General features: G+C 41.3%; 1 protein-coding gene across 7 annotated transcripts in view; it reads right to left on the reverse strand.

The window, feature by feature from the left end:
- The window catches only part of ADAM22 (ADAM metallopeptidase domain 22), a 139,120-nt gene extending 118,129 nt beyond the window's left edge, over positions 1 to 20,991 (reverse strand). For 4 of the 7 annotated variants that reach the window (XM_064444671.1, XM_064444669.1, XM_064444668.1 and 1 more), the window contains exons 1-3: positions 20,797 to 20,990; positions 20,454 to 20,611; positions 3,264 to 3,340 (exon numbers count right to left, since the gene is read on the reverse strand). In XM_064444671.1, coding sequence (XP_064300741.1) covers positions 3,264 to 3,340; positions 20,454 to 20,611; positions 20,797 to 20,854 — 293 coding nt within the window. In that variant the 5' untranslated portion in view covers positions 20,855 to 20,990. Of the gene's footprint in view, positions 1 to 3,263; positions 3,341 to 20,453; positions 20,612 to 20,796 lie in introns of all 7 variants that reach the window. The other 3 variants (XM_064444672.1, XM_064444670.1, XM_064444673.1) reach the window with 2 other exon arrangements.
- Positions 20,992 to 21,307: the final 316 nt, after the last annotated feature.

The raw sequence follows: 21,307 nt of genomic DNA on the forward strand, positions 1-21,307 counted from the left end.
GTAATTATAGCAGCTTATTTTTTTTTTTATTATTATCATTCAAGGTAATGTTTCAGTGTATCTCATATCTCCATTTAATATGAACATCACATTCAAAACTGGTTGAGATCCAAAATGAGCAAGAAGAAAGCATGTGGATTTCAGTGTTAAATTAAACCGCCACGCTGCAATGCCAGCTAGAAGATTATTTTTCCTTCCTCTCACTTGCATCCAGGACTGGAAAAACATCCCATCCTGGGCCTCAGTCTTCCTCATGTCTGAAATGTCAGTGTAAGCTCTGCTTTTTGATTTCCCTGCCCACCTCCTTTATCTTCCCAGCATGTTTCATTGCAGAGATCAGCCTTTGGTGACGGGCTGCTCTTGTGAGAGGTGGAAGAGAAGGGGACTAGGAAAGGAAAGTTGCTTCGGCTAACACCCAGATTCAGCCTGGGTTGTGAGATGCTAGGTTACATTTCCTTTGGTGAAGAGATAAAACAGAGGGTATCAGGCAGTGGGGGAAAAGAGACAAGTAGGAGACCATGAACATTTCTGCCAGCCTCAACTGTCAGTGTACAAAAAGTTGTCAAGAAAAAGGTTGCAAGAAAAACAAGAAAGTTGTGTGGTATCTATCGTGATGGCAGAGGGGACAATGATTCCTGACAGAAAAAGAAAGAAATCTGTGACTCTTTGGTGAACCAAGTAAGAAAAGAGATGGAAAATACACAAACACAACAGAATACAAAATGCAAATGGGTACATAACAGGAGGATGTAAAACAAAGCACAGGCAAATGCAGTGGAGGAAACAGAAACCGCTTGTCAGATAAAAAGATGGATTTAAAGAGAATAGAGAAAATAATGCCCACAAAGAATGCAGCAAATGAAGAAAATCTATTTGCAGAGAGACTTTAGGGGCCAGGGGTATATTTTAATTTCTGATTTGTTTTTAAAGACCTCTGTTTGCTACTATAGATTTAATTTTGAAATTTTTCCATCCATAAATTGGGGAACCATACAGAAGAATGAACACTTTAACCGTGACTGTCCACTACTGACATTGAAACTAGAGATGATGCTTAGATATATTCAGATGTGTGAGCCGTACACACCAACCTTTAAACAACAGGGAGACTGTAAGAAAGGAGACTGACAAGGACATGCACCTTTTCTGACAACCTATGTATTTTAAATTATTTTTTCCCCTCTCTGTCCCCCATACTTCCTTTAACATTCCTCAAATGTGTATTATGCATAAGAGCTAATTTTACCACAGAGGCCTGCTTCAGCATGCTTTTGATATTAGCAGAAGTTCAGTTATAAATACTAAGCTGATATTTTTTCCAGAGGAAAACTAAAATCTTGAACCTTGTTCCTTTCAAGCATTCAACTACTTTTCAGTTATAAAGCTACTGCGGAATAAATTTGCAAACCACTCCTCAGAAAAATCAGTGCTTTTTTTCTAAGGAACCTTAGAAAAAAAGCACAGAGTATAATACGGAGAGTAAAAATTAGAAGAGAATAAAAATAAATACAGCCTTCTGAATAGATTTGTTCAACAGGAAAAATAATTAATAATACATTTTAAATGTTGCTCCAGTATACTTGGCCCTCTTTTTATCTGATGATCTACAAACGCTTTTCAGAAGCAGTTTAAATGTTGATTTAAATATGACAATGGAATCCAAACATCTTAATTTCCTTGCAGCCTTCTTGTTTGCATTTTGCACAGCCTGTGATAGGACTTTTTTCACATCATGAAAAGCATAGTTCCTCAGGAAAAGTTCATATTTAAGTTGGATTCTAGCACTCTTAAGAACAGTAAGGACATATTTTGACAGGCGTACTGATACAAATACTGGTCTAATATCATTAAAGGCAACATAAGAATGACATAAAAATAGGATCCATCTCAAAACAAATCAAATTTTAAACATAAGTGTTTGTGTGTCTGTGGTTATATGTATATGTACATGTGCGTAAACAAAAAGTCCACCTACAGAGAACTGTTGAAGTCCATAAAAATCGCATCCTTAACTTGCCTTTTCATATACCATTAGTAAATGTGTTTACTTTTATTAAGATGACCAGAAATTCATACTACAAGGAAAATCCTGACCTTTCTGAAACTAACTGTGGCCACACCATTAATCTGTCACCCAAAATAAAATCAGGTTTGTGCAACCTACTCTCAGTAAGGTATAAATATGTATACAAAACTGCTATTTCCAACAAAAACTTCAATGTTGTGGACTCGGTGCTTTTAAGCAGGAAATTCTTCCTCTAGAATCCTTTTAAAATGCATTGTTACACAATCATACTTCTAAACCAGCCTCCTTCCCTCACTTTCCAGCAGCGCAGTGTCTCTGCCGTCTGTAACCAGCAAGGATTCACATGAGTTTTTTAACCCATGTCAGTGCACATAAATTGCCACTGTTTAAAATGTGTTTAAAAGTGAAAAAAATCCAAAATTTGAGTGACTTCCATTGCAACATGAACAGTTCGTCTTTGTAGCAGAAAAACATGTAGCAACTGAGCAATTTGCCTCTTACACCAAACCACGCAACATTGTGTTCGATTATTAGGAGCTGAATTACTTAACAAAGCATTTCTATTTACTATATTATTTACTCTCTTTTCACTTCAGAGCAGAAAAGCAAAGCAACTCCTATTTCAAAACAGCTGTGCTAAAAAGCTACTTCAAAAACTCATTACTGAAAGACACATACCAGATTTCACTTTAAGTTTACTATTGTTCAATCTTTCCTCATAGTCTGAAGTTCACAGTGTGCTACTGCCTCATAATGCTCCTCTGTTCCCAAACAACTGTAAATGCATCCAGAGAAACTTCATTCCCAACTATCCATCTCATTCTTTTTTGAGGATTAGCTGTGGTGTAATTGCTCTAGCTCCAGTACTTTACACTTGGTTATTAAAATGCTAACAGCTACTAGTTTTCAGCAACTCCATGTTTTAATATCCAAGGAGCCTCCGCATGAGTATATTAATTCGCCTTTATGGTAAACTGAAAGATGGCAAATGAAATTATAACTCTAAAACATTAGTTACACTGCAACAGCTACTAAGTAGTAACAATGGGAATATCAAAGCCTACAACGGTACTTGAGAAAATAATGGAAGAACTTAAAATATACTAATACAGATGAACGCAATACCTAGAAACAGCATTTGTGCCATAATAGAGCCTCTGAAGCCTCCACTGAAAAATTATATTTCATTGGCTCCAGGTCTTGTATAAATGTATAGGAAGATACAATCATTACTTACTGGTTTAGTGCCACATCTAGGATGAAAGATGATCCAAAAGCATCAACCTGGAAGCTGGCTCGAGCAATGTGGGTAGACTGCAATATCGAAAAGACTGGAATTAGTATTCAAATTAGTATACAACAAAACATATCGTACAGGTTTGTGAACGTATGAAGTAAATATATTTACTAATTAACAATATGCCATTAACAAAAAAATTGCATGGAAATGGACAAAGCAGTCTATGATAATGAATAAGAGATCTGTTTCCTGACTCTATGAGGCTTATTCAAGAATTCCCACCCAACAACACAACCTGTGACTGGGAGGCTCTGCCTTAGTAACCCCCCATCTTAACCCATCCACACCACAGGAAACAGCTCTTTTCTTTGAACTTCCATCTGAGCAAAACCCTGAGCAAACACAAGCAGAAAACTTCCCCCAGCTAATATGTTATTTACTCCTTAACCTGACTCTGGACACAGACTGCTGGAGAATAGCTGAGACATTACCGGTTTGGTCAGACTGGGATACACTCACAAATCTCACCAACATTACCTGAAACTGTTCAATCAGACAGACTCTCATATAAGCTCATATAGTGAGGCAATAGCAACAGGCTAAAATCAGATTAGTTGCATTTTCTGCAAAGCTCTGATTCACCACCCCGTAACCCATCTCCTCCAAAGGGCTCCCAAAACTCCAACACCCTTAAGCAGTCACTAAAACCAAAGAAAAATGGGTGCTAGAGAAACACCTCTTTTGTTTCTTTTCTTTTCTTTCTCTTTCTCTCTTTGCCATATATTTTCCCTGAATTAATTCCTTTCATTCAGTCCTATACAGAACAAACATGGGTATACTTTGTAACTCACAATCTGCCAGAAATAGAATATTTATTCTAGTAGTAGTGGAAAAAAAATGCTCAGCTATCCAATGGAAATGCAACAGTTGTTTCCAGACCTGAAAACTCCCAAGAAAAGGAACTGCCATGTTATTTAACTAACTAATAAGATAAGCTACTTTCAGACAATCTGGAGCAGTTTCAACTTTGTTCTTATTTTCTTTCCATTGAAATCTGCACATTAAGATTTGAAGCATGTAGACAGAGGAATCTAAGAGGAAACACTGAAGAACCAGTCTAAATTACACTTCTCTAAAGAAATACAATACAGGATAGTACAATTCTACCAAATGATTTATTGAAAACTCTGGGAAACACAGTGCAGGATGGGATAACGTGAATCATCAAATTCACTCTCTAAAACTACTGGCAGGCTTTCAATCGGCATTAAATCCAGAAGAGTTGAGAATACCAGTTTCCTTGGAAAAGAACAGCAACAAAGAAACAGAAAGTTGAAGGGGTCATGACTTTTTTGTTTATTACATTTTTAGTTGCCCTACAGCAGAATTCTCTTTTTATGTCTATATATATAAGCATGAGTATTAATAAATAAAAAAGACAACAACCATGAATACATATTTACAGAGAGTTGATTCCTGTAAAAAAAAAAAAGTCGAGACAGCTTCTCTTATTAGAGGATGCTCAGGCTGAGTGCCCTCTATAAAAATGCCTAGCTGTACCACTGCAGTGAACGTGCATGCAAAATTGCATGACGAGAAATTCCAGATATTTACATTACAGTTTAGAAGGATGAAGTATTAACTGGAAAGCTTCTTAGAAGGCCTCTCAGTAGATGACAGATATCCTTTCATCTATCCCCATTACATCTAACCTGCTTCGTAACATAAGCCGCATCTTCGCTAAATGGTTCTTGTAATTTCTGGATGATTTTAAAGCATCCCTTTTGAACAAATGTATAATCTTTGACCAACTAACTGAATACAACACAGAGTTTACCTTACCTGGGTAAATAATTTCAGTAGTTAGTTACCATCAGTATTAAAAGTCTACTTTCTAGCCAAAAAAGCTTAAAAAAGAGGCAGTAATTCAGTAATCTCCTCACACCATCCATTTTGACCCCTTTCTGACATTAAGGGATTCAGACTAGTCCCCGATGACCCGTGACACAGCCGGCTGGTATCTGTTAGGCAACGACGGACACCCACAGCACATACAGCGACCCACACATAGGACGACCATTTAGCTGTTTCTGGCCTGCAGCAGCTAGCACAGCCACAGATACAGCAAAACCAGCAATCAACAAATTACCACATTAGCATTGGCATTTCTTTTTCAACTCTCAGGCAGCAGAGTTTGCTTTGAATGATTTTTAAATTCCATTTTCCCTTGTTACATGTGAATTTTTAGGCTGCTGCTCATAAACCAATATGACAGGCCAAGAACTGAGTAAGGTACTAGGGGCCAATGCTAGTTTTGTCATTCCCTTCTTCCACTGCAGCATTTTTGCTAACCTTAACTAACCTTCATTTACCTACCTCCACTGCAACGACCACTTTATGACCAAAAGAGTAATAGCAGCCCAGCTGTTCGATTCTCATCATTACATTATTAAATGCAAAGAACGTCCTAAAGCACTTCATTATTTCTGTTTGTTAACAACATAGCTACATATGCCATCATTTAGATCTGTATACACAGTATAACCAAGTCTTCTGTATGACCATATGTTGGTACCAAAAGAAAATTCATCAGTAAGAAAGAATATAAAAAGCCTAACTTTAATTTCTAAATGTGCATATACTAAATGTATCATTTGTTATTAAAACGTATTCACCTCATTCACTGTAACAGCAAAAATGACTAGGTTTTTTGTTTGGTTGGTTGGTTTGTATTTTAACTGCTAGGTATATTGCATCATATTGATTTGGTCTGGCAAATTTCCTCCCGTGAACATGCCTCTAAGACAAACAATTACAAGGCTAATGTATTTCTGAGGTGACCCTGGACCACAGTTACTCCCTGACATAAGCTCTTAATGTGGATTTAGGGGAGAAAATGCCTATTAATAAATGAAGATGAAAAACATTACAGAGATGTAACCACCCCCAAGACAAGTGGTGCAAATCCAGGAAGCTCACCATTAAGTTTAAGCTCAAGTGCAATCAAGCGTATCTCAAGTGTCTCTCAAATCTACTGAGATACCAAGATGCACATTTTGGATAGCCAGACAAATTCAGCCCTTTCCAGAAACTGCAGTCCTTCCAGATTTAAAGAATCCTTCAAACCTGATACACGGTTGTAATACACTGCAACGCTGCGTACTGTGGGCTGCTGCCAAAACCAGACAGCTCTGCCCCATCCTGGCCACGTGCTCCCACCTGCTCTCCCTTGTCGGCTCGTGCGCCTGCCCAGAAGGTCAGATCAGCACCCAAAAAGTAATCATTACTTGGAGTGGATCCGTTTTGTGTCGGACAAATAAGCTGATCCAAATAAATTTATCTTAATTTATTCATTTCACCATGAATAGATGTGACGAAAAGAAGCTGGAGGGGACACGCAAGACAGAATGAAGAGGAAGACAGATTCCCCTTTTCAATGACAGCTAACATATCTCATTCAACATAACAAAAAACTGCACCTTAAGACTGCCAGCCACTACATTCTTTAGGATAACAATTCTTTTGAATATCTGGTTAAAAACTACAAAATAAAGGGACAGATTTTAAGAAGTCTTGGCTCTACATTATTTTTAAGCACATCTACCTGCCTGCTCAGTGAATAGGTAAATGGCCAGCTGAAAGGGAAGCTTAGATTCATAGACATATGTCGATAAAAGAACACAAAGAAAGGAAATAAGTACTATTATGCCATCTATACCATCTCATTCAAGCAGAAGTAATAAGAAAGACACCTGCAAAGGCCCTGCTAAACCACTGAAGCAAGACAATCAATCATGTCATTCAGTTCTCAAACCAAGGAACTTTCTCAGAAAATTCGAGGCTTTTTCAACAACCGTGGACGTGACACATCAACGGCTCACAACTGAGTCGTAACAGGGGAGCTCTTGGAGACCAGGAGAGATGAGCTCAATATAGAACATGAGCAAGGGCCAGGAAAGGAGAATCCAATAACTTAATGGAAGAGCGCAATGCCTGTGCATCTGAAACAATCAAAAAGTTCTGAAATTTTACTGTCATGCAGCCGAAGATGAAAAATACCGATAACAGCTCTGAAATTAGCTGCGGTCCTTTCAAATGCAATTTCTAGTGGCAAAAAAAAAAAAGTGTACTGCCCTGCAAGCCCCCCTACAGAAAATACTAAGTACCCCATGCATCCAATGCAATTATGGGAGAGCTAGCTTTCATCAAAGATTGCAAAGTTTAAGCATCTCAGTGAAGGTCTGAAAGGAATCAAAAGTAAATGGAGTGGAAAGGATTATTTCAAATCACTAAGCACAAAGATATTTTATCTAAAACAAATATTAAAAGCTTGAATCCTAGAAAAACAAAAGTGGTATACAAACCCTCCTGCCAAACCAAGAGGGATGGGACTCCAATTATTTTAAATCACCTGCTCTATGCTTTGGGATCACTGCAGTAAGAGAGGAGATGGGCAATCAGTAGCAAGTACGACTCTTTATTATTACAAAGAAAGACAACAGAATAATGATGATTCCTGATACAGTCCCTTCAGTACCCTGCTGGGGATCAGCTTTCTCCAGAAACAGGTCCTGAAGAATGAGCATCTCCAGAGGGAGTCCATATACATAAACTACAACCAACGTCTATCGCCGCAGATCAATGGCGAGCCTCATTACACTGTACCTTAGGTAACCTTAAATATGTTTGGAAGATTTTCATTTCAAAGAGGTCAAATATTTTAACCACCAGTGAAACACTTAAAAGCTATGCACTTTCTTAATAATCAAACTAACAAGAACTTTGAAGGGAAGTATTTTAGAAATTTTCCTCACACTGTGTATAATTAGTTGGGGTGTTGAAAGCAGCATAGTAACATGATGACTAACATTTTTCCCCATTAAAATGAGAAAAAAGAGAATTAAAAATATATTGTGATATAATGTACAGTTCCTCATAATACACAGTCCTTAATTCTGAAGTATCCTGCATAAAGTACTTAGATGCTTTTTAATAAGTTTTGCTTGAAGAGATAATAATTTCTATCAAAATAGAAGAATGTCTTTAAAATAAAATTGACGAGAAAATCCTATTTATATGCTTGCCCTTTGATGTAAGGGATTTTATATTTACTACTATTTATAGCATTGTGGTTTCTAATTAAAAGATTCTGATCAAATTTGTAGACTCGGAAGAAAAGCATCAAGAGAATCACAAGAGAAAAATAACACAGAATGTTATAGCAAGCGAGAACTTAAAAGCTATGCTTCAGAGCTTGTAAGAACAACGAGGTTTTATAGCAGCCACTCTGGGAGTCAGTCACATTTACAAAATAACAGATTCCTTAAACAGTAATTTAATTTCCCTCCCCCCACTCTGTTTAATAGAACAGAAACCTCAGTTTGTTAACAATCCTGTTAGTATGTATGAAATGACTGTTTCTTAAGTTCAGTAAGGACACAGATAAGTCCATGGGAAGTGAAAATAAATACATTCATTATATAAAATGAAAAATATATTAATGTTTTTATGTAGATTTACCTAAAAAGAATTTTAACTGTGGTTTTGAAAACAATCATAAATTTATGCTACAGTAGAGAAATACAGTGCTAATTAGCACATGTGCAGATTATAAAAGAAAAACTTTCAACCTCAGTTGTGTTGTAATAAATCCAGAGTATATTGTTGCTTATTGTAAAATAAGATATTTATTCAAAAAAAACTTACTTTTCTACTTGCACTGGGTAGGAAAAAAAGAATAAAAAACAAACCCAAAACTTTGCTCAGAGACAAAATTCAGAAATAAGCCTAGGTCTAATAATAAGAATAAAATCTCCAAGCCAAAGAACCACTTTTAAAAAAAACAAACAGTTAAACATAAATGCAACAGAATTTCCTCAGACCCTCTCTATTGCCATTTGCAAATATCAAATTTTAATCAGAAGTTCAGTGTCACTGAACTGGATTCACATATCACAGCATATTAAAGAACCACAAAATCTCCTTTTTACTTTCCCTAGCTTTCTCAAAATATTTATAGGCACTCATTTACTATATTAATCATCATTATTTGCCACTTTTCATACAAGCTCTCTTTTTTTATCTGATGCATAAATCTAAATATCTATGGGACTTTCTTTAGGGGAAAAAAAAAAGATAATGAAGAACTGCAGAATAGAATCATGGTTTGATGAAAAGGCTTTTACGGCTGCCTCTTTGAGGCACATTTAGTAAATAAGTCATTTATTCTGGGGAAAAGCTAGAAATAAGAAAAGATTTTAGGAGGTCCATGCTCATTTTTGAATCCTGGATCACATAACTGTTCTCTGTGCCAAATGAGGGTGGTGCAGAGGGAGGGTTAAACAGGATCAGCTGGAGCCCAGTGCCGTGGCCCAGTTCACTTTGGTGGGGTTTTGCCAGCTCTCAGCAGTTGAAGATCTTGACAAAGTCATAAACATGACCTAAAATAGCTTTTCTCCACATAAACATCATATTATCAATGAAATCAGAGTCAAAAGCAAGGACTGCTTGTATCTCTAAAATTCCAGTAGTTATTCTTCTCAATATTAAAAAAAAAAAAAGGGGGGGGGGGGGGAAGAAAAAAACAACCTCTTATTATTTATTTGTGGTTTTGAAATCAGGGGCTGTTTGGATTTACTCAATACAGTAAAGCAAAAGGGGTCCTCAGAAAGATGGGTGAGGGGAACAGCATCAGGAAAAGGGAAAACCTGAGCACAAACCAATGCAATGTATTACACAGGTATCACTGCTGCAGATCCAACTCCTGGGCAGCAGCAGGGGTCCCTCAGAGATACAATGCAGAGTCCTGTTGGGCTCGGCTATATCTGCTCATGCATCTGACCCTAGACCTTCACAGAACACTCCAAAACCGTGGGCATCTTTGAACAATTACAACAAAATGAATAAGAAAAAACAATTCTTATCTTTCCCTGAAAAATTCTCTGCTTGCTCTCCTTCTTCCCCTCCACTTCACCTTTCTCAAAAATTCACCCAAGGTTAAATGATGGAGCAATGAAGACAGGAAAACTATCAAGCTGTCTCTGCTAGCAAATTTAGCATGAACTACGATTTGATCTCACAGACCTGAAAGGACAAATTTAAGTAACTGAATGGGCAGGATGCTGCTTCCCAAGAAGGAATCTAACACTTGTTTCCAGCACCAGAAAAACCCTGCGGTACCAGATCTTATACTCACTGTGCTTTCAGGTATAGAAGATAATGTTAATTTGACTTCAAGAAAATTTTAGTTATAACTTCTGATTTCCTATGAGACTAATTACTGTAACTTCTGTTGTTGTGAAAGTCTTCATAACCCAGTGGAAGAAAGAAGAACAAGAATTTTTGGGAAGCCATACTCTTTTTTTTCTTTTTTTTCCTGAAAGGGAAGTAGCAAAGATTCATGTATAAAAGGTCACATTTAACTAATGTGCAAGAGGTCTTAAATATATCACTGTTGAGGCAAAAACAGAAAAAATGGTGACTGCTCAACTTCATGTTTTTAAAATGCATTTGACAAGGTTCCTCATCAAAGACTAATACCTAAGAAAAGTATGATAAAATAGGTTATTATAAGGGTGATTAATAAAGTACTGGGTTACAAATAGGAAGAAAAAGGAAAGTAATGAATGAAAACTTGGAAAGTTCAGGATGTTTTCCTGCCATAATTCATACAAAAAACTTTGATGACCATCGAAGATCACACTTCAAAAACCAAGACTGGGGAGCTAAGCAGACAGAGTCTCACCCTGTGACACAGGGACACCGCCTTTTCCATTGCCCCTCACAGCAACTGTAGGTTTATGAAGGTCAGATATAACACAAAACACAACGCTAGATACAACAGCAGTAGAGCAATGTGTTCCATCTATCTCACTTGATACTACAAGCCTTGACTCTGCAATTAGATGGTGAACCTACTTCCTTGCAAAGAAGCATGAGGTCAGAGGGAAAGGACTCAAACAAGGAAAATCATCAGTGGAATACTCCCTCAACCAAGAACACCTGGCAGTTTCGAGTGGGCAGAACCCAAATGAGCCGCTATGTGGGCACAGCTGCAGCCTGAAAGGCAAACAACCAGCGCACAACACATCTGCAGGGGGAGAGAACACAGAACAAGGGTAGCAACGCATGCGCAGCCCTTGAGGATGAACCCGCCTGGATCACTGGGTCCATTCAGCTGTAGAAAGGACTATTGTCTCAAGGCAAGAAAGAAGGCTCAACAGATCTAACAATCAAGAGCAGTGAAGGCATTTCCCACACTGAATCAGATGGCGCCTTGAGGTCATTTTTAGCTGCATGTGTTCCAAGCTCTGAAATTAATCAATAACATTTAGAGAAGGGTCCCCTTTTCGGCACCTCCTGTAGGCTTCAGAAACAAAGGAACAGAGGTCCACTACCAGAGGAATCAGCAGAAACCCTCCATTAAAACTGCCTTTACATTACAAATAGGGCACTCAACTGTAAAAAGAAAAAAGCGCACACACTAACTTTGCTCCTTTCTACAAGTATCAGTGACCAAAACATTTTTCAGCATCTCAGTAACATTTTCCAAACATTTTCAACTGGTCTTACATTTAGTTTGTATACAGAAGAAACTTTACCAAAATCTTAGCTTGTCCCACTGGAAGTAACAAGCACTCTTTGACACCTACAGCCTACCAACATGGCTAACTTTTCCCATAAACAGTTCTTGGGCGACAGCAGAAAGTTTACTAACATTGTGTCAGCACTGCAGGCTAAGAGCCCGACAAAAATTTCAGACTCTTAGGCATGCCAATACATTGCTCAACCAACTCCATAGATAATACTTTTTAAATATGACTCACCCTCTACATTCAAGTATCGAAGTCCTTTTAAAGTTGATAAGTATGAGAAAAGCACAATTCAAAACCCATTTTCCTCTTGATACAGCCCAGGACATCAAAGTGAATCAACATTTTCACTGTATATATTTTCTGAAACAGCTGATGGATTTTTTTCATTCCCACAGAATTTCAGGGGCTGAACTACTCTAAGCAGACACTTCTGGGAGAAACCATATTCCTACATAGTGCTATTCTTCTGGGCAATTTTTGAGCTGTAAGTCAGGGCTGCAGCCTCCGCGCTCAAATGCATCACACTTTCAGCAACAAGGCGCCATTAAAAGGAATTTACCTACACAAATATTTTCTAAATCTTGTATTAATATTAAATTCTGGAATACACTTTTTCTAAAGCATGGTCACCCACTACAGTTTTCTGGTCTGGGAATGGAGAGAGGCGGTGGGGAGAGAGGCGGTGGGGAGAGAGGCGGTGGGGAGAGAGGCGGTGGGGAGAGAGGCGGTGGGGAGAGAGGCGGTGGGGAGAGAGGCGGTGGGGAGAGAGGCGGTGGGGAGAGAGGCGGTGGGGAGAGAGGCGGTGGGGAGAGAGGCGGTGGGGAGAGAGGCGGTGGGGAGAGAGGCGGTGGGGAGAGAGGCGGTGGGGAGAGAGGCGGTGGGGAGAGAGGCGGTGGGGAGAGACTTATCAGAGCTGGTCAAATTACCAGAGGAATCACCAGATTTCACTGTCTGATGGCAAATGTCCAGCAGCAATGCCATGCTTAACTTTCTTTAACTGAATCCAGTTTTCAAGTTGGACTCCTCCTGACTCAACAGTTAAACAGCTCTACATCATTTGCCAATTTCTTTGATTTCTACATAATCACGTCCTTAATTTCAGGTGACACCTGATTTCCACTTGAACTTACCCAACAAGCCGACCCGTCGTGTAATTCCCTGTCGTGGAATTGCACACCACAGCCTCGCAGAACCCATCCTGTCCACGTGCTCAGCATGCCCATCAGCTCTTCAGCCACCTTTGCCACTCAATGCTCACACAGTAAAGTTTCAGGGAAAAAAATATGAATGCTCCCTCCCACAGTCATCCCACTAAAGTATTAGAAAGCTTGCACAGATATAATTGTCCATGCTCAAAGCTCTCCTCTGCACTGAGCATGCCTCCATCTGAGAGGAAAGACCTGGTTCCATACTTGGCTGTGGCTCAGCACAGCTGCTGCTAAGCGGTTCATCCATGTAGCAATGATTTTTCTCCTCAGATTAATGCAAATATTGCAGTGGCTTCAGAGGAGTACTACCTGGGAGCATCTGTGGCTATGAAGAGCAAAACTTCATCTGACAGGCCTCTGTGATCCTATGCACTCCAAAAGACACCTCCTCGGAACAGCATAGCCACACAACGCCCAGGAGGCCACTGGCAAGCCAAAGGGAAGATGATGGCTAGGACTCAGAAGACTTTCTTGTGTGAAATCAGACAATCATGGTAAATTTGACAGAGTTTAACATAAATTAAAGGAGTCAAAACTAGAGAGAAGAGAGCCAGGATGGGAGTCAAAGTGATTTTTGGAGATGTGAAATTTAGCAGTTGTGGTTAAAATGCAAAAAACCAACCATTATACTGTTTCCTGAAAATACATATTTAAAAAAGACTATTTAGGGACAAAAAAAATCTGAATTATATCAGTAGGTGAACGAGAAAGAGATATTGTGTAGGAAAATGCCACAGTCTTGTGTCCAAGAGCAGTGGGCTTGGTCCTCTGAAAGCACTGGACTTCACCCTCCCCATGCACAGCTACCCAGACTCAGAGAACAGGCATGTGCCTGGGCTGGCAACCAGATCATCTGACAAGAGCCTGGTGAGCTACTTCCCCCAAAGCAGAAGGGCAGTCTACCAGGGAGCAGAAGCGGCTTTGGCTCAAACCCATGGGAGCTGAAGACAAGGATCCCCACCCTCTCACAGGAGAGAAACCTGGCAGGAGGCGGCCACAGTAAGCAGAAGGACCACAAACCTCAGCAGAGCTGATTTGAGAGGGAAAAGCACTGAGACAGCATTAGCCATAAGGACCCACAATAAGGAGAGCCAAACCTTAACAGGCTTTGAAGGTTTTACAGAGTTTGATTGACCTTTAGGCAGTGTTTGACAGGATAACCGCAACAATGCCTTTACAAGGAGAGCCACAAGAAAAGTTGTTAGTCTTGAGTCACTTGAAGACTGGTATAATTACCAAGAAGACTACAAAGGGGACCTGAAGTACAACAAGAATAATATAATGCCAGATCTACCGCAACAGTGTTACATGTACATCCATAAAGCTCTTGTGGCAAATGTTTTAGGGTAAATGTTAACTTCATATGTAGTTCCTCCATAATTTGGATAAATCTCAGCAAAATTTATCATGACGCTACTTGGAATGCAACACAGTTCTGCATCATGAACACATTAGACCAGATCATTAGCCACAACAAAGGTCCCAAAACAGGTATCCTCCGTGAAACAGTGGCAGGAAGAAGATTCAGTTTGATCCCACACTCAGCGGCACCAACACAGATCAGGAGTAAATGCAGATATTGATTACCAGAGCTGGAAAGGACTTCTCTGTCAGACTTTGCAGTTACTACATTGATCATGACAACAAGCAAATGTTGGCAAAAATACAGTCATGAAGGATTGTTACATCTGAGCCTTTAAGGTCCTTCATTACTGTAAATAAGCCTGTTCTATGAGTTAAGCCATAGCTTTTGGAATAACTCTCTCTTCAGCTCTGCTATGGCACGAACAAGTGACAAATACCACAAAACAAAGATTTCCCATACAGCCCTTTTACCCAAGCTAGAATTTTCAATGATACCTATGTCTTCTAATCACCCCTTAAAATCTGAGTCCTGATATGATATTTCTGCAACATAAACTCTGAGGTAGCAGCTACCAGAGGTTTTTTGCTGGATGATTTTTTGGACATATTTACTGTCATAACAAATCTCATTATCAAGTAGGGAAAGACTTTCCCTGAAACGAGCTTGCAGAGAAGGATAAATTATAAATTTGAAATATTCTTTGACTATAATATACCAAAACACACAATGAATATATATATATTTTTTATTAAAAGGCACATCAGAAAGTCCCTCCTACATCAGAAATCATAGTACTCTCAATGCCTTTGCAGCATGTGGCATTCTTTAGCAAAGTTTGGCTTTTGGCACTTTTTTTTCTTTTCAGGAAAGCAGGACCTGCATTGAGATTCTTGAACTGTCATCGACATATTAATAAAATAGAGTATTGCTAGGTTGGTGAAGTGTCTTATCCTTGCATGAATATTGTAGAGCTGCTTGCATTGAATGCATAGTGAAATATCACACACATTTTGCCAAACACCTTAAAAACCTGAAGAAAAGAGGGAGAAGAGGCAACAAGGCAGGAAGAAAACCAAATCCGGCAGTACACCAAATGCACGTTCTTATTGCTCACTACAGCCTCAGTCCCAGTTTAGCCTCCTCCCCCTTTGGTTTTGCAATAGGTTGATAAAAAATTGTGCCTAAGTTTCTCCAACAGACAGCAGTCCTTTGATTAAGCGGGCAGAAAAATATTTTTAAAATTGGGCAATTTCTCCTGACAGTTCTCATTCCAACAGTCATCATCCATCAGTCCCAAAATCTAGAGCTGTTTTATAAGACCCTCAGCAGTCAGAATTCATTTTTAACCACAGATTTTAATTGTTTGAGCTACCAAACTTGGGAACTTATAATACCAACAGAAGCTGACAGCATCAGAACAGAAAGCGAGAATGTTTTAAACAAAGTCAGCAGTATCAGAAGCACCTGCAAAGAACAGGGATATCCTGTTGGAAGACTAAAGCAGGAGGCCAAGAAGTCAGAGAATCCAATAGCAAAGACTATGGAACACCTGAATAACTAATGAAGTTTTCAACTCCAATCACAAGCAGAGCTATGCAAGCTCAGCATGACAGAGCAGAACTTCTCTGCAATTGATTATTAGCAATAGAAGTTATTTAAGAAGTTTGTAAGCCATGCTTCCAAGTCGATGTATGGAATTGTATCATTTGGCCACAAACAATTCAGAAATGCAGACTGTGGAAGACAAATACTTTGCTGAAAACTACTGAGTCACTCTAGACTACAAACAACATGTACATCTACCTCCAGACATGGTTCAGTCCCAGAGCCCCTTCACACCAGGCTCCCTACCACCACGTCAGCCCTTTCCCTCACTCGGAAGGAATCCAGCGTACCTTCATGACAACTGACAACGAGCAAGTGAAAAACAGGCTGAGAAACAGAAGTTGCTGTACTATCACTGTTTTGCACAGCCAGCAGAGATGAGTGAATCTATGTCCATAGTAGGTCCTTGAGTCAGAACCTTATTCCCACTGAAAATCATAGCAAATCTCCCAAATTTCATGTCAACACCTAGGTATATCGAAAATGGATAATGCAATGAAAGCCACTAGATAAACAATGTTGTCCCTCAGACTGTGTGTGCAGTCCTATTAGCATGATCACAAAGTGCTGGCCTCAAGGAGAACTGGGACCCTTCTCCACCAGCAGTGAGCAGCAGCCTCTAGCTGAGAGCAAGATCACTATTAAGTTATACTTAGGGTTGAGAGAAGGCATCTATTGGGCGAAGGCATGTAGAGGTCCGGTACTCTGATCTCCAGCTAGAAAATGAATCTCATCTTCACAATCAGAACATTTGAGTCACTGAAAATTATTAAGGAAAAGGTCCTCCAAATCAGGCACTGATGTAGAGCAGAAACTCAAGTTTATTTTGCTCTCCTTCACAGACAGAAGAACAAATACAGGCAGTGGGGAAGAATGCTTACACATTCCCACATTTTAATGAAGAACATGCCTGCAAAGTATTGATTAAAGGAAAATATTAAGCAACCTGTGATTTCCCATGTGCTTCTTACAATATCAAAATATGGCTCAAGGCACAAAGTTAAAACGTTCCTTACAAATGTCCACAGTGGGAACTTACTTTCTTCTAGACACAAAAAGCTTAGCTTAGCCTTCGCTGAATCCCCTGCCATAGAGGACATTCATCTTCTAATAGACTTGTGTATGCAATAGTAAATTAAATGTCCATTGCCACGATCCTGGATTGAATTAATGATAATATCAATATTAGCACATTCTCTCTTATATCTTATCTTGATTACTCTTTAGATTAAGTGCTGTGCAGCTCCTAACAGGCTCCCTTTGGGAAACAGAGAAATTGAAATACAGGACTGTCACTGATAGCGGCAGTGACTGTATTCCGTACTAGAATTAAAAGCAGAAAAGTCATGTGAATTCTCCAATGTCTACTATATACTGTACGTTAAAACATTAATGACATGAATACATAATAGCCTACAAGATTTGTCTTGTGCTGTGCTCTGAAGTCCAGCAATCTTGCACAACTACAACTCTGAGCATGTTGATTTTGTTTCTTAGGCAATTATTTTCTGGGTTTCTAGGATGAGTACATAGACTATTTCCTTTACTGTTTAATAGTGAAGCATGCATGTAGAGAAGTCACTCAACAGTTATGGCAATAGCAATAGCCAAAAAAAAACAAAACGAACAAACAAAACAAAGGAGGTTGCTAGAGAAAAACCTCATCAAACGCTGAAAAAACCCCATAGATTTTCAGAAATCTGCCAACCACCACTTCTGCCTTCAATTCTCTTCCTTCACCTCCTTTTCTTGTATTACACTCCTCTGGTTCAACTCCATTATAAGCCTGCTCTGAAACTCCTAATCTCCAAAGGCCATGCTTTGCTTCTGCTTTCCCCTGAACGACCATCTTCATCTCCCTTTGTGCAATTCCAAACTCTGGCTTGCATCCCTCTTGTATGACTTCTGCCCTTCTGGAAGCTAAAGCTTTCATCCAGGAATTAACAGAATCCAATCCGATTTAATGCGACTTCCTTCTTTCCAGCTTATCGCTCTCTCCTTTTATCTTTATCCAATTCAAAACACAATTACATAGTTTTACGTTAATTCAACAGCTACAGCCTTGTCGTCTAGTCCTCTGACTGCACCATCCCATTCAGGTATCTTTATTTTTCTGGACATGGCTGCTTGTCCTTCAGCCATCAGAGATTCTTCTTGAATGCTGCCATCTCCTCCAAAAATCATTCTCCCTAAACTAACCCACAAGGCGTTTGAAATCTCTACTGAGGACCAGTTTTTCTAACTCTGATACACAGCTGTCCAAAGACTACTAGCAACGGACAGAATAGAGCATGGAGACAGTCAGACCATATTTAATCATAAAACAAACTAATACATAAGAAAATTTTCTTGATGGGAGCGCACCTCTCTTCCCCTACACTTTATAGGCCACTGATCTCAGACTGTTAACTCTTCAGGGCAGGCATGGGTGTCTCTTCATGCATGAGCAGACTCTGGCACTTCAGATCTTCATACTTCATGTGACTTTTACCAGCCACCCAAAAGCAACCACAAAATTTAACTCAGTTAGTCCGTAACTTTGATAAGCATTCTGGCAGAGGTAAGGGCTATTTTTTTTTTACGGTATGCTAGACTCTAAGAGTCAAGATATTATATTACTCAGATGCAACACGCAAAACTATTACTGCAAAAACACCTTTCTAAATGCAGCTTCTACAAAACTTCAGTTAAGCAAAGGTAGCCACGCTGCTGGTCCATTACTGCTGCACTATCTCAGATCTCCGAGCGAGGGATGCAGTATCCTGCCATCAGGATGTAACCATGCCCTGCGTGAGTAGCACAGAAAATCCATACTTCTCCACTCGGTTTGACCTGCTTTCACCCCATAATTTTCTTCCTCCAAATCACTGCCAGCTACAGCATCCTTCAGTGGGTAACAACCATCAGATGCCATGGGAGAAGCTGTGGGTATTTTAAGCATCAGAGAGAAACTTCTTGATCAGGAGGAAAAGTTGCAGTTGCATGCAGAGCTTTAGACATTTAAGCTCAGTTTAGTGTGGAGACTGTTGTGAAACAAAGGCATTTAACCCTTTTTAACCCACTATTGTTACTCTCTTTTCTGGTTGGAGTAACGCTAATACCGACTAACACCTTAACTAAATGAGGATGACTTGAAAATTTTTTATAAGCGTAAGATTTGGTGAATAAAAGCTGAGACATTCAGAAAAACAAGCCCCCCTTAATTAACAGTTTGTTCTTTAAGACCAGTATTTGAATCCTAATACTATATCCAAATGCAACCACTACTACATTTTAAACAGACATGTCACATAGCGTTTGAAATTGTGAATGTCCAAAGGTCTTCAAAAAATCCCAAAATTCTGGGAGGATTTTTTTTTTTCTTTTTTAAGCAAAGCACCCACTTTGGAACTTTTAGAATCAGAGTTTATTGTTACCATAATTATGGCCTTCGCACCAGAAAAATCTTTACATAGAGTAAGTTACATTCAGAGGCAAATAAATATGCTATGAAGAGACAGTTTATTATTTAACTACACAAAAGGAATGCAAGCTGTCAGTGCTTATACTTTATGGATTATAAAAAAAGAAATCCAAGACAATTTTTTTCAGCTATTTTGTTTCTTAAATGGACAGTATTCGATTGGAAAATGAGGAGACGGAGGCCTGCAACCCATCTTGGATGTCAGCAGTTACCTCAAATGCACACATTTTTTTATGTTCTTAGTCTATAACAGCACAAATGTTTTCTTCCTTTAGATGTAACAGCCACGTACCACGTCAAATATGATGCTTAGCGATCAGGATTAAAATCACTGTATTTTAATATAAATTGGGGTAGCGATGCGTTAAAAGCTGTAGGGGTTGGTCTTCACATAACAGAAATCTGAAAACATACCCCAGTTTGGGTAGTACTATGCAAGTTAAATCGCTACGTTAAGTTCACATGTTATATGTCAAGCAATTCCCTTCCCATTTCCAATTTCTATTTTTAAAACCACATCCGAGCCCAGAGAACACAAACGCACCCTGCCCACACTCCAGCCAGGAACCGAAATTAAGCTGCAGCGTTTCAACTCCAGCTGTCGCAAAGGCACCGCAACTTTCATTTCGGGGCTCCCCGAGCCCCCCGGCCGCGGCGGTCAGGGGGCTCTGCCTGCCCCCGGCACCCGGGGCCACCGGGGCAGGGAATCGAGGGGGACGGGGACCATTTTAACCCACCGGAGCGCTGCTGCAGGCGGACCGGCGTTCCCAGCGCTCCTCCGGGGAAACGAGCCGCGCGTTTTACCGAGCAACGCGCGGAGATGAACGTTATCCTTCAGCAGTAAAAACACCCTCGGGGGGAGGGGTGCGGGGGACACACCGCCGCCTTTGGGGAGGGGGCTCCCCCGCGCCCCCCGGCCCCCGCAGCCCCCCCCCCCCGCCCGGCGCCTACCTGTGTCCGCGCCGCGCCGCTCCGCACCCGCGTGCTCAGGGCCGGCCGCCGCCCCCCGCCGCCGCCGCCGCCGCCGGAGACCAGCCGCAGCGGCCTGATGCTCTGTCGCTCCGCGAAGCGGCTCTCGCCCCGCCGCCCCGCTGCCGGCCCGGCGCCTCCTGGCAGGGGAGAGCCACCCGTCACCCGGCTGCACCCTCGCCCCACGGCGCGCAGCCTGCAGCGGGGGCTCCGTTTCCACGGGGCTCCGCAGCGGCCCTCGGCGCAGCGTACACCCCCCCCACCCCCCTTCCCGCCGCCGCCTCCGCCCCGAGCGCGGCGGCGCTGCCCCGCGGCCGCGACTCACCTGGGGCAGCGGGCAGGGCGCAGAGCGCCAGGGAGAGGAGGCAGGCGGCAGCCCGCATGGCGCTGCCCGCCGCCCCGCTCGCCGCCGCCGTCTGCCGCCCCGGCTTCCGCCGCCCTGCGCCTGCACCGGCGGGGGGGGAGAGCGGGGGGGGGGGGGAGCTGCGGGGCCGCGGCTGCCGCGGGGCCGGGGCTGCCGAGCTCCGCCCCGCCGGGCCCCCTGCGAGGGAAGGAGATGGCGAGAGCCGGCGAGGCTCCCCGCAGAGCCCGCTTGGAAGAGAGAAGTGCTGGGAAATGTAGTCGTTTGCCAGGGCGTGAGGTACCGGTGCGAGAGCGGAGGGGAAGACCCGCAGCCAGGGGAGAACCGCAGAGCGGCCGCAGCCGCCCCCGCCACGGGGGCACCCCCGGCACCGCACCCCCGGCGCCGCCCTGCCCCGGGGCTAAGGGATCCCCCGCCGCTCCACTCGCCCTCGCGGGCAGCCCGCCCTGCCGGTTGGCGGCGAGGACCCTCCGGG

The sequence above is a fragment of the Phalacrocorax carbo genome, chromosome 2 (assembly GCF_963921805.1).
Source record: "Phalacrocorax carbo chromosome 2, bPhaCar2.1, whole genome shotgun sequence".
Lineage (NCBI taxonomy): Eukaryota > Metazoa > Chordata > Aves > Suliformes > Phalacrocoracidae > Phalacrocorax > Phalacrocorax carbo.